Below are 13,675 nucleotides of genomic sequence, written 5' to 3'. Positions count from 1 at the left end.
AGTTTGTTGAATTTTCCTCCTTTAGATTGTGCATGTTTTTAGTCAGATTTATTTTTAAATATTAGGTCCCTCTTCTCCAATAGTAAATAAAAAATTCTCTCCTGTTACAGCCTCTGGTTGGCTATCGCCTATGTATAAAATGGCTACTGATTTTCACTTCAGTTTCATGTTGTACTAACTTACTGAATGACTTTTATTGATTTTTCTAGTTTTACCATTGACTTTTCAGGGTTTTTGAGACATACTATTTAGTTGCAATAGGGATTGTAATTCCCGAATTCTCTTGCCTCTACTTGTTTTGCTTGTTTACTTTCGTTTGCTCGTGTCTCAAATACAACGTTAGGGAGTGCCAGTCCTGTCCAGCACCTTTGTGTGACTGTATCCAGCACCTTCCTATACAGTCAAGCTCCTGCCTCCAGGGCTGATACACACAGAGTCATGATATTGTATCATATGCTGCTGAGTTTGGTTTGTTAATATTTTACTTTATTTAAGATTGTTGCACTGATCCACAAAATGCTCTAATTTCCTCTTTAGTATCATCATCAGCTATCAGGTTTAGCTATCAGTATTATGCTTGCTTTGTAAAAGGAACTTGGAAATTTTACTTTTTGGGTCAAATTTGGTAATCTGTATTTTTCACTAGGGAACACTTCATTGCATCTAAATATTTATACCTATTCCATGCAATGACTCTTCGGTGATAATTCAGTCAACTCTGCTAAAGTGACTTATATCCAAGAAAAAGCACCGCTTTGAAATGGACACTTTGTTGAGCTTGACAAATGTAAACACCGATAGAACCACCATCACAGTCAGATAGGTTGTTAGTTTCTCGGTTTTGTGGATCTTCTTTATTTCATTTTGGTTTCCTATTTCACTAAATCACACTCTTGACCTAATTTTGATTTCTTTTGGTCTAATTTTTCTTTTTCCAGGTTCTAGATTTAATCACATGGTTTCTTGATGTTTCAGCACCTCTTCTTTCATTACATAAGCCTGTAATCTATCCATTTTCCTTGCATTGCCCATTTTCTTTTTAAAATAGAGCTTTGTCTTGATTTTATCACCCTTCAGTTGAAGGAATTAAAAAAATCATATTATAATTCCTTGTTCAACAGATGAACTAATCGAAATGTAATAATTCAGAAATAGTTGGGATTTAAAAGTTTATCTTTTTTGTTTTAGATGTTTAATTTAAGTGGATATGGTCAGAGAACATGGCCTGTGGGGTAATTTATTGTTAAATGATAAAAATCTGGACATTTGGAACAATGTGAGAGTACGAGACTGCTCTGTTCAAGGTTGAGCAGAAGACCTTGGCGGGGTGGAGGGGGGACAGGTCGTGAAGGAAAGCATAGTCCTTTGGGCTCTGCGGCGTGTGGCGTTCACACGCAGCCTGACCCGTGGCTGGACCACGGACATGGCGGATGGGAACGTGCAGTGCTTGGGTCTCTCTTTTTAGGGCAAGGGGAGTGGAAGCAGCAGTGGGATGACCCCACTGCCGGCTTTCCCTCCTAGGTCTTCAGAGTCCCTTCCCCGCCTCCCCACACACACTGCCGTCGGGCTGTCCTGCAGTGCCTTCTTAGAGCCCCGACCTCTTGCGGGCCATCTGGGGGACACTCAGGTTCCATCAGTGGGATCAGGCCCCACGACAGGACGAGGACAGAGAGCACTCTGCAGGCAGAACCGGTGAACAGAGGTCAGGGGATGGGGAATCTATGAACGCTGGCTCACCAAATCCATTTTATAGTTAAAGTTAAGGTAGTACAAACTAAGAGAACCAGAAACTCAATTATGAAGGATGTGGGGCAGAAGAGAAAGGCAAGGCGTGATCAGATGGAGACTGCACTGGGCACGTCTGAGTGTCGGCATGAAGCTGGACACCTGCTGGAATGGAGGGTGTAGCTGGCTTTGAGTTTCCCAGCAGAGACTGTGAAAAAAGACTCCAGTGGCCAAAGACTCTGCGGCAAAAGTCCTGAAGCTGAGGATGGCTGCGGTGCTGCCTGCACATCAGCGGTCCTGCTGTTGGTGCAGACCAGCTTTGGGTTGGGTGGCCACGTGTTGCTCAGGCCCCCGGGAAAAGCGGGAAGGTGTGGTGTCAGGAGGCTGTGATCCGGCATTATCTCAGGTCAGAGGGACCGGGGGAAGCCGAGAGGTTGAGGACGGCTCCAGCTTCTTCTCAAACCACATGCTCAGCCACCAGGAAGCAGCTACTCACTGCTCAAGAATACCTTTCTCATGCGGTTGTCAATCATCTTCGTCTTTCCTTCACTCAGTCTTTACTCATTTATCCATTTATTCAGGAAAGTTTCTGATTTCTATCTGAAAGTATGCCCAGAAGGCCTACAGTCCCGGGCCCCCTGTCCAGAACAGAGACCAGGATGCTCAGCCCTCAAGGTGCCCATCTTCATGGAGAGGGAAGCAGAGACTGGCTGGCACAGCGGGTCATGGTGGCCTCTGACCCAGATCACACACACAGATTCCTAGCTTGGAGGGAAGACCCCAACTCTACCGGGTGACCATTTCCCTTCTGGACTGGCCTTGTGGACTGGCCTAAACTCAAGAAGTGAGATTCCTTATGCCTCAATGGGCCAGGAACCTCACGTCGGGAGACGGGAGCAGTAGATGGTGACCAGTCTGCTTGGCCAGTCCAGGGGACCTGGGGTGGGGTTTAAATTCAGCATGAAAATCCACACCCTGAGTGAGCGGGAGAGAGGCCCCGCTTTAAGGTGGGCATTCTGGGACTCTCATCCAAAGACTTCCGGGTCACCCCGGCAGTCTCCCTAAACAGAGGGGAGCCACGCCCAGACTGTGAACCCACAAAGGCCCCAGAGAACCAAGGGCCAGCCGGCCCATCTTGGTCTATGGGAAGATGGCGAGGAGTTGGAGATTGGGGTCAGGTGTGCAATGGTGAGAGGCAGATGTAAGAACCTGGGGCTGGGCCAGTGTGCAGACCCTGGGTCTGGGGGAAGCGTGCAGACTTGCGGGCAGGGTAAGCCTGAGAAACCAGGCATGGCGAACAGGTGTGTGGACCCAGTGTTCTTCTGGCTCTGGAGGCCTGCGGCCTGGCGACGCTGCCCCCACCCGCTGATTCTTGGTTCCTGTCCTCTGCTGCCTGGTCCTCCAAGACGTCCCCCTGGATGGCCCGTGGGGCCTGGTGCAGCCTGGACAGCCGTGAACTTCTCATCAGTTCTGCTAGTCCCAACCTGCTCCCTCTCTGTGCCCTGTCCTGGGTGAGCCCCCACCAAGCCAAGCCTGGGCCATCCTGGGCACCTCCAGGCCTTCCATCAGCACCTACCCTGTCCAACCCAGCTGAGCACCAAACATGGGTCCCGTCCACCCCACCACTCAAACGTCCCCTCCACCCTACTGCCCTAGGCAGGCACCACTGAGCCCGGCCGCTGCCCCAGACGCTGACCCTCCCTCTCCACCACTGCCTAGCCGGCCCTCCTGAGGACCTGGACTTGAGCCCGTGGTGCCTGCTTGCCCAGCGCTGGTCCTGTCCCCCATTCGGTGGGCTGCAGCCTAGGTGGACAGCTTTGCGCAGTACTCCCACGCTGGACAGCGCCCAACCACAGAGGTCTGCTGAGCGCTGGCTGAAGAGCTGGAGCCTGGGCACAGCGGGTAGAGATGAGGAGGAGGCAGGAGGGGGTGTGGGCAAGCAGTGACTTTATTGTCTCTGGAAGGAGTGACGGTCACGGTCCCCCTGCAGGACTCTGCCTAAGCCAGGGACAGAGGTGGCCAGGATGGTGGGCGTGGAGAATGCAGAGCGGGTCAGAGCCAGAGCCAGAGCCAGCCTCTGGCTTTCCCCGCCTCTTCTCCCACAACACCGGGGCCTGGACCATCCATTCAGGGCAGGGGCTGTTACTCCAAGCTGAGAAATGTGCATTCCCCACCACAGCGGGGGGCTACAATCCCAGGCTGTGTGAGTGAAGGGCCCCTGCTGGGGACAGGAGAGGTGGCCAGGCCCACGGCGAGGTGATGGCACCTCCGACCACCTCGGGGGCATGTGCCACCCAGGGTCTCGAGAGCGACGGGGGCAGGGTGCGCTTTGGGTCGAGGGAAGGTGCTCACAGCAGGACCCAGAGGAGGCCGAGGCTCACCCGAAGCAGGAGCCCCCGTGAGAGGGCCCTGGGGCCCTCCTGCCGGGCGGGTGCCCTGTTGCAGAGAGATTTGGAGCAGCAGTGCCGGACGATCTTGCTGGGCACCCCCGAGTTCGACGGCCATTTGAACTCTATGTTGGTGTTGGGGCACCTGGGGGCACAGCGCTTGCTGAGCAGGGTCTTCACCTGTAGTCCTGCGGGGAAGAGGACAGCATCCGGGAGAAGGAAAAGCCCGGGTGGGCGGCGAAGGCCAGTCCCCAAGTGGGCACTGACACCTTCTCCCGACCCTTTCACAGGCCAGGCTCTGCGAAGCGCTGGGAGCACAGCTGCCCAAGGTCACCTTCAAGGTCACAGCAAAGGCAAGGTTCAGGGCTGCTGGCCCTGGTCTGGGCTCTTCCCTGAAACCATGCACAGCCTGGACACCCAGGCAGCCAGGGGCCTGGGAGTCCCGGGGAGATGGGGGAAGCTGAGCAGAGAGAAAAGGGAGGGCAACCAGAGGGCCAGTTGATCCCAGCTGGGGCTCCCGTCCCCTCTTCACTCAGAGACGTGCAGAGACCTTGGAAGGAAGCTCCGGAGGGAAGCAGGGCACTCAGAATAACCCAGTTGCAGAAGAAAAGGTCGTCTTGGAGGAGCTCTCCGCTCTCCTCCTCACGCTGAGCTGCTGTGCTGTGTGTGCATGCATGCTGTATCTGCTGCACGCATGGTATTCACTATGTTGAACCTTACTGTATGGTATATATGACAATCACACGGGGCCTCCCAGGTGGTGCTAGTGGTAAAGAACCCATCTGCCAATGCAGGAGATGCAAGACTCGGGTTCCATCCTTGAGTCTGGAAGATCCCCCTGGAGGAGGAAATGCCAACCCGCTCCCGTATTCCTGCCTAGAAAATTCAAGACAGAGGAGCCTGGTGGGTTGCAATCCATGGGGTTGCAAAGAGTCGGACACAACTGAGCGACTGAGCACGCACACATATGACTGTATGCATTGCTTTACATCATATCATGGGCTGCCAAATGGCACCCCAGAGAAGGAAAGAGACCGGCCAGCCCCCCTCCAGAAGCCCTCAGGCTCAACCTTGAGCAGCTGGCCCCTCCCCTGTGCTCAGGATGGGGATCAGGCAAAGGTGGGCGCAGGCCGGGGTCCCCTGAGGGGAGCCTCCATCAGTTCCCCACTGAGACCCCAAAGGATCCAGGGCTGAGTTCCCGGAGTCCCCCTCCACGCGGGCCAAGTACTCACTCAGGGTGATGATCAACGAGTGGGAGACGCAGACCTGGTCAGTGGAGGAGCACATCGCAGGCAAGCAAAACTCCGGGCTCCTGACTTTGAAGCACTGGTAGCAGCTCAGGTTCTTCCCTGTGGGGCAGCACCGGCCCCGCGGAGGAGTGCGCTGCGCACCCACCCAGCTAAGAGCCGTCGCCGCGGGATGTGCCCACCGCCCCCAGGAGCCCCCACAGCCGAGAGGGCCATCCTTACCTGGCTCTCTGGCTCCGCCAGCAGGGTTCAAAGACACCAGCAGAGCCCACAGGGCTAGAACCAGCGCCCCCATGACACCACTAGCTTAGCCTGCGGGGGAGTGGGGGAGGGAGGTGGGGCAGAGAAGGAGGCTTTGCCCAGAGCTCCCCAAGTTGCACCTGCCCATCCCCCGGGTCTCTCCGCCCTGGACCCCTCATTTAAGGTCAATCAGACCCTAGTTCTCGTGGGACACTCTCTCCCACCCTGACCCCTCCTCCTGCCCCTTCCCTTCCCAACTGCAGGGAACTGCCCTTCCAGCAAAGTCAGCCCAGGGAGGGGCTGGGTGCAGGGGCCTGTCAGCCCCTGCTCTGGGGAGGGTCTCCTGGGGTCTGTGAGGATGGCCGTTTCCTGCTGGAGCAGAAAGGGGAGAAGGGGTGTGGAGAAGGCGTCTCCCCTGTGGCTCACCCCCTCCGTCAGGCTCCACCCCGCGGGTACTTCCTTCTCTTCCTGTAACAAACTCTTCAACCTCACTTGGAGACCGGCGGCTCTCGGGGTCCTGCCTGTGTCCGGGTGTGGCAGGAAAGCTGCCCTCTTCTCTGACCCCCAGGGACCCAGTCTCCCGAGGCTGCACCCTGAACACACAGCCAAAGCCCAGAGGCTCTCACCTGGGTGTCTGGTAGCTAGGTGGGTTTCACACCACTTCCTGCCTGCATGTTCCCCCAGGCCTTTTCTTTTTTCCTTCTTGCCTTTATTTCTTTGATCATGCCCCACTGAGCACTTGTGAGGAGCAGGCTGGCAGGGTGTGGGTCCCAGATCTAGATTTGCAGCAGGGAATGCCTGCCCCCAGGGGTCCAGCAGGATAGTGGGTAGAAGGACAAAGGGGGTGACTACTAGGCAAAGGGGGTTGAGAGGGGTTGCCTCTGGCCCCCAGGTGACGGCTGCGACCACCAGGCCTCGGCACCCCTTTCAGGCCCAGTTTCGAGGGTGTGCAGCTGGTTGGGGTCATTTCCCCTCCCAGTGGTCCAGCCAGAAGGACTGTCCCCTGCCCGTCTTTCCTGGCAGGTCCCAGCCTCCACCTCGGGGGTGGTGGAGCACCCGGAGCCTCCGGTCCGCTCCAACCCCTCTAGCTGTCCGGCCTTTGGCGGGGTGTCGGCCGGGCTTGGAGGTGGGCCCAGAAGGGGTGGAGCTGCGCCCGCCTCGGGGCGGATCTTGGTTTACATTGTGTGTTTATTCGTTTGTCATTTCATGCAGTAATCCAGTTGAATGTGAATCTGGGACCTCAAACCGCATGGTGGTGTTGGATGTGGGTGTGATGAAGCAGGCTGGGTGGGCGCCAGGTGGGCGCCTGGACAGCTTTGCAGGACCCCACGCCTCAGGGTACAGTCTCGAGTTAAAGCCTTGGTCCCATTGGCAAAGGGTGAGTCACCACCTGTGAGCTCATGTTTCGGCAAGGTCCCTTCTTCTGGGCCGGGGACGCAGGTCCTGGGGGCTGAGAGCTATCTGCCCGCCAGCGATGTTTCTGCCTTCCTCTGCTGTCCCCGCAGCCCGGTGGCAGCCTCCCTGGACGGCTCCCTGGTACTGCAGGCTGAGAGCAGTGGGAGACGCATCCTTTCTTCGGAAGCAAGCACCCTTGGCAGGCTTGGTGGCACATGGAAAGAAGGGAGGGAGAAGGGGAAGTTCAGAGCTGCAGCAGCCAGAGAGACTCTTGATGTTGGAGGACACCCACCCCTCCCACCACCAGAGCGCGGACGCAGGGGCAGCTGCACTTCACCGCGCAGCCGGAAGAGGGCGACCCCGCGCCCGCAGGCCGCGACCCAGCGCACGAATCTGCGGGGAGAAGTAAAGAAGATAAAGCCTCGCTCCTGGAAAATGTCCCGGACATCCAGCTAGGGAGCAGAATAAAACTCTCCTGCCCGAATTAAAACATTTGAAAGTGTGAAGGAGCACCTTGAATCAGAACAACACTAGGCAATAAAAAGAAGAAGAGATAAAAAATGACGAACGTGAGGAACGACTGGAGGAAAATCTCCATTTATGGTCTCCGTAAGTAGACCAGCTTAGAAGTGAGCTCACACTTACGAGTTCCAAGGGGGCAGGCACCTGAGACCCTAAGTTGGAAGCTGTAGCATGAGGGCGGGCAAACAAGAGGACAAAACGACCTAACTCCAAACTAAAAGCGCTCACCTGTTCTGGAAAAATGACCCAGAAAAGTGAGCGCTAAGACTACGCTAGTAAAAAATGTAAAAGACACAGAAGCACCCTTTAATGCAAAACCTTCCACAGCATATATGTAAAGAGAGAGAGAGAGAGAGAAAAGGTTGATATCAGACTTCTCAAGATGCAGAAATTAAAAAAGAAAAACTCAAGAAAATAAAATTTGAACCAAATATTTTAAATATAGTCAAAAATATAATCAAGCATCAATACTATAAGAAAGTTTTTTAAAACTTGAAGTTTGACTTTTTAGTAAAAGGGGAAAAAATGACAATACACGAATTCAAAAATACTGGAGAGGTGGGGTGGGGAGGAACCAAAGCCAACAGAAGAAAGTATGGAGAAGAAAATCATAAGGCTAGAAGCTGAAGTAAATGGTGCAGAGAACAAAACCCAGACATGAGTAATAAAGCAAAAACTTGGTTCTCTGAGAAATTAAAAGAACTAGATAAGCAAACGACTAACCTAATCAATAAAAGAGGGGCAGTACAAATATACAAATAATAAATACTGAGTGAAGCAATTACTGAAAGACAAAATTTTAAACGATAACAGACTATTTCATATACCCTTAAATATGGGACCTCAAACGAGGTGGATAACTACCTAGGAAAATACACGTAAGCAAAATTTATCCCAGTTGAGAGAAAAGCTTTAAGAGATCAGTTTCAGTATAAATAAATATAAGAAAGCATCCCAGAAGAAATAGCCCTGATTAGATTATTTCACAATCTGAAATAATTCTACAAAATTCACAAATTCTACAAAATCTTCAAAGACCAGATATTCCTAATGACACAGACTGTTTGAGAACATAAAAGAGACTTCCAAAGTATTTTAACAAAGCCAATATAATACTGATAAACAACCTAATAAAAACTGTAAAAAGAAAGACAATTACAAATCAACATCTTTTATCATTGCAAAAATCTTAAAGAAATATTAACAAATAGAATCCAACAGCACATCAAGAAAATAAACGAAGAAAAAGTAGGATATATTCCTAGGATTCAGATAGTTAAATATCATGGAATTTGTTAATGCGATTCATCTTTTTAATAGATATGAAAATAAATGTCATAGGAATAAATCTATGGACTTTGAAATATCTTGGAATAGATTAATTATCCTTCAATTAAAAATATTCAAGAAAATATAATCTCTTAAAGTCATCACCTTACATTATAAGTAAAGCATTCCCATCACTACTTGAAATTCAGCCAGTATTCACTGATATAAAATATTAATTAGAGGCTTTAGAATGGAGAACGAATTAAAATCAGGTCCATCTGTAGATGAGGTGGTAGTATACCTGGGAAATCCTGGAGAATAAAGAATACAAATAACAAATTTCGAAAATAATCAGTAATGAGTCAGGATGCAAGGTAAGCATATAAAACTCAGTAGCCGTCAGAGGGCGTCCGGTGTGCGTCAGGACGAAGGAGGCCGGCAGTCTTCTCCCGCGGGACCAAGAAGAAAATACCAGGCGGGTTGCAACTGTCATATTTAAATGTGCTGGGGAGCTGAGAGGACCAAGCACCAAGTGGATTGGCTTCCAGAAGTGGGGAACTGAGCCTCCGCGGCCCCCAGCCCCGTCTTGGGGGGGCCTCGCCAGCCACCATCCCGACTGTACCCAAACACCCGGCGGAGCGGCGGAATCGGCTACGCATGCTCCGTTCTGGAAAGCGACGCGGCACACGCGCAGGGTCCCGCATGCTGGCGGTGGTACCCAGGGCGGGCCTCGTATAAGGAAGACAGGCACCTGCGGCAGTCCCACAGCTCTCAGGACCAAGTTCCCACCGGAGGAAAGAGGTCTGCTCCGAACACATAGCTGATCTTGCTCTGAAGAGACTCAACAGAGTCTGCAGCAAGGCAGCAGGAGTTGGCAGTGGGAGGCTTAAGGGCACGAAGGTGCGGAAATGCATCTGCCACGCTTTCCGGGATGAGGAGAGGGCCTGCTGAGCCTTCGCTGGAAGCCTGGGAGGAGAGGGATGGGAGGTCGGATGCGCCTTCCTAACTCTGGGGTCCAGCCCAACCTAGCTCGACTCTGATGGAGTTGACCTGGAGAACACCTCGTGCACTTGATCTGGTAAAAGAGGGAACTAGAGACCTTCTAGTAGTCGTGGCCTCTGGCTCTTATTTATACAACGCCGGAAGGTGACAGTAACAACTGGGGGGAAAGACCCAGGGATAATCCAGATAATGGAGTCAGTAGGAAAGGACTTTATGTTAAGTGTGTTCAATAGTAGACTTGAAACTGAGAGTTTTAACAGAGAATGCTACTGCTAAGTCGCTAACAGAGAATAGGACTTTATAAAACAAATCGAATAAATATACTGTGTATTGGCCAGGATTTTCCAGAGAAGCAGAACCAATAGAATGTGTATGTAAACAAAAAGTTTATTTTAAGGATGGGGCTCATGACCTCAGGGAGGCTGCAAGTTCAAAAACTCCAGGGTGGGCTGTGTTGGGGAGGAAGAAATTTTCCTCTACCCTTTTGGCTAGCCTAAGAATTAAATTGACATGAGACAGATTAACAGGAGAAAATCAAACAGAAGTGTGATACCATGTCTACATGGGAGAGACCCAGGAGAGCTGAGTAACTCATTGAAGTGGCTGAAGCCCTCACCTTAAATACCATCCTCAGCCAAAGAGAAAAACAGGTTGTTGAAGGCAGGGACAGTCAGTTAAGGGGGAGTGATCAGTAATGCAGATTTAAGTCACTGAGTTCTCCACCAGCATGAGTTTCTAGATATTTGGTCATCCCAAATGGAGATTGCCTTTATACATGTAAATGTTTCTTACAAAAGGTCAACTCCTTACTTGGTTTTCAGAGCCCTTCCCATGTATGCTGTTTCTCAGAAAATAACCAGCTTGAAACAACTAATATGCCAAAGAGACATATTTTAGGGTGGCAAATTCTGCTCCCCTACAGCCAGAAGGCTAGAGACCCAGGAAAAGCTGATGCTACAGTTAAAGTCCAAAGACTGCTGCAGAATTCCCTCTTGTTTGGAGGAAATCAGTCTTTTGGTCTATTCAGACCTTCAACTGATTAGATGAGACCCACCCACATTATGGAGAGCAGCCTGCTTCACTCCAATTTCACCAATTTAAATGCCAGTCCTGGGACTTCCCTGGTGGTCCAGTGGTTAAGAATCCACCTTGCAACGTAGGGGATTTAGGCTCTATTCCTTGGAGGGGGAACTAAGAGCCCACATGCCACAGAGCAACTGAGCCACAACCAGAGAGTCTGTGCACTGCAACAAACAGCCCTGGTGCTGGTGCAACCCCAAATAAATAAATAAATATTAAAAAACGTCAATCTCATCCAAAAATATCCACATGGAAACATCCAGAATAGTATCTGACCACATATTGGAGTACTGTGGCTCAGTCAAGTTAATACACCCAGTTAGCCATTGTATTCAGAAAGTAAAAAATAAAATATCCAAAATTAAGAACTCATTTGGATGAATTAGGAGCAAAAGACACTATGAGCATAGGTAGAGACAGGACAGTATAAAATAGCCCAAAGGAAACTTAGAATAAAAACAATAGAAAAAAATTAATCAGAGCATCAGGGCCTGTGAGATTCAGTCAAATGGTCTAACTTTACATGAGATTGGAGTGCCATAGGGAAGAAAGAGGGGTTAAATAAATACTTGAAGATGTAATATTTTTCAAAATTCATAAATGATAACCCACAGATCCATGGATCGCAGAAAATCCTTAGCAGGATAAGTGCAAAGAATGTCATCCCAGCTGGTGATAATGCAATTGAGATGCTGAAAGCCGAAACGATGGTCTTAGTGAGACGGAGCAGGACAGTATGGTCCTTGCTCCCACCCCACCCCCCGCCACCGCATCGTCTCCCATGCATCAACCTAACAGAGAACTGTGCCCAAGCTGGGCGCAGACCCTGAGACCCCCTCCCTCGCCCGACTTTAAAAGTGCTTTGTTGTAGAGATCAGATTTGTGGCTGCCAAGGGAGAGGGGGTTGGGAGAGGGAAGGATTGGGAGTTTGGGATTAGCACATGCAAACTATTATATATAGAATAGATAAATAACAAGGTCCTACTGTAGAGCACAGGGAACTATATTCAATATCAAATATATGTGTGTGTTTATGTATATATCTGAATATTTGAATATATATATATATATATATCTGAATCATCACATTGTAAATCAACTGTACTTCAACAAAATAAATGTTTTAAAATGCTTTGCTGAAACCCTTTAGGGAGTTCAGTTTTTGAGGAGGATCCGCCTGTTTGCCCTTCTTGGCCCTGCTATAAAACTGTTTGTTTCAAACTCTGACGTTTAGGTTTGCTTGGCCTCCAGGTGTGCTGGGTATGTGGGCTTGCCTTTGGTAACATTGGGGTAAATATGGAAGAATATTTACAGTGTAAAACAACAGCAGCAGCGTCTTGTGGGGTTTATAACATATGCCTATAAATAAGAACTAAGATAACAGAAGTGCGCTGGGGAGTGTCAACTGAAAAAAAAAAAATGTGTGACCTAAAATTTGAGAAAGGGAAAGAAGAAAGTGAAAAAGCTGGCTTAAAGCTCAACATTCATGAAACTAAGATCATGGCATCCGGTCCCATCACTTCATGGCAAATAGATGGGGAAACAGTGGAAACAGTAGCAGACTTTATTTGTTGGGGGGGGCCTCCAAAATCACTGCAGATGGTGATTGCAGCCATGAAATTAAAAGATGCTTACTCCTTGGAAGGAAAGGTATGACCAACCTAGACAGCATATTAAAAAAACAGAGACATTACTTTGCCAACAAAGGTTCGTCTAGTCAAGGCTATGGTTTTTCCAGTGGTCATGTATGGATGTGAGAGTTGGACTATAAAGAAAGCTGAGCGCCCAAGAATTGATGCTTTTGAACTGTGGTGTTGGAGAAGTGTTGAGAGTCCCTTGGACTGCAAGAAGATCCAACCAGTCCATCCTAAAGGAGAACAGTCCTGGGTGTTCTTTGGAAGGACTGATGTTGAAGCTGAAACTCCAATACTTTGGCCACCTGATGCAAAGAGCTGACTCATTTGAAAAGACTCTGATGCTGGGAAAGATTGAGGGCAGGAGGAGAAGGGGACAACAGAGGATGAAATAGTTGTATGGCATCACTGACTCAATGGACAGGAGTTTGGGTAGGCTCCAGGAGTTGGTGATGGACAGGGAGGCCTGGCATGCTGCAGTTCCTGGGGTTGCAAAGAGTGGGACATGACTGAGTGACTGAACTGAAATGAACTGAACTGAAAAGTTGAGAATGATGTTTTGTTTGTTGGAATTTCTGAGGATTTCAAGGCCAGAGAACAGCTTCTCAGAGGAGCCAGGATATGTAGGACTTTTTTGTGACAAAGACAAGGTAGTCAGAACTTGAAAAAATTATTGTTAATTAAAGAGGACCAGTTATCTCAAGGAATTTGGTGCTTTTCTCTGTACGGGAAGATGCGAGTCTGGGCTCACTGCAATCATTCCTTTCATAGGCATCTCATCTTCCAGGGCCAATATCCTGTTCTTTTCTGTTGCGAGTCCCCTCAGGGTGCACCGCTGGGGCAGTTGCAGTAGCTAAGGGCTTGGCAGTGGGCATGAGTTTGTCTCTATCCTGAGTTCCTTCAGGGCTCACCTTCGGGGGCGGTGGCAGTGGCTGAGGGCTGTAACAGCCTTTGTTTACTGATACAGCAGCAACATTTTTCATTCACAGGAGGAAGGAAATGAAGTTATGGTCTGCAGGGTTCTTGAGCTGTTCAGGATATGGTGATAGTAGCAATTCGGACATGACAGAGCGACTTCACTTTCACTTTTCCCTTTCATGCATTGGAGAAGGAAATTGCAACCCACTCCAGTGTTCTTGCCTGGAGAATCCCAGGGACGGGGGAGCCTGGTGGG

General features: G+C 49.9%; 1 protein-coding gene across 1 annotated transcript; it reads right to left on the bottom strand.

Moving 5' to 3' along the window:
- Nucleotides 1–3,655: 3,655 nt before the first annotated feature.
- LY6L (lymphocyte antigen 6 family member L) lies at nt 3,656–11,462 on the bottom strand. The gene is made up of 4 exons (XM_086335643.1): nt 9,087–11,462; nt 5,582–7,198; nt 5,345–5,461; nt 3,656–4,300 (listed from the first exon to the last, which is right to left on the bottom strand). Exons 2-4 carry the CDS (start codon nt 5,652–5,654, stop codon nt 4,074–4,076), a joined length of 417 nt encoding a protein of 138 aa, XP_086191769.1. The 5' UTR covers nt 5,655–7,198; nt 9,087–11,462; the 3' UTR covers nt 3,656–4,073.
- Between the last annotated feature and the right edge of the window lie 2,213 nt (nt 11,463–13,675).

This window comes from Bos grunniens, chromosome 14 (genome assembly GCF_055505025.1).
Source record: "Bos grunniens cultivar Pamir isolate PY7600 chromosome 14, Bosgru_T2T1.0, whole genome shotgun sequence".
NCBI classification, from domain to species: Eukaryota; Metazoa; Chordata; class Mammalia; order Artiodactyla; family Bovidae; genus Bos; species Bos grunniens.
Note: the sequence above shows the minus strand (reverse complement) of the source record. Positions and strands in the feature narration are given on the sequence as shown.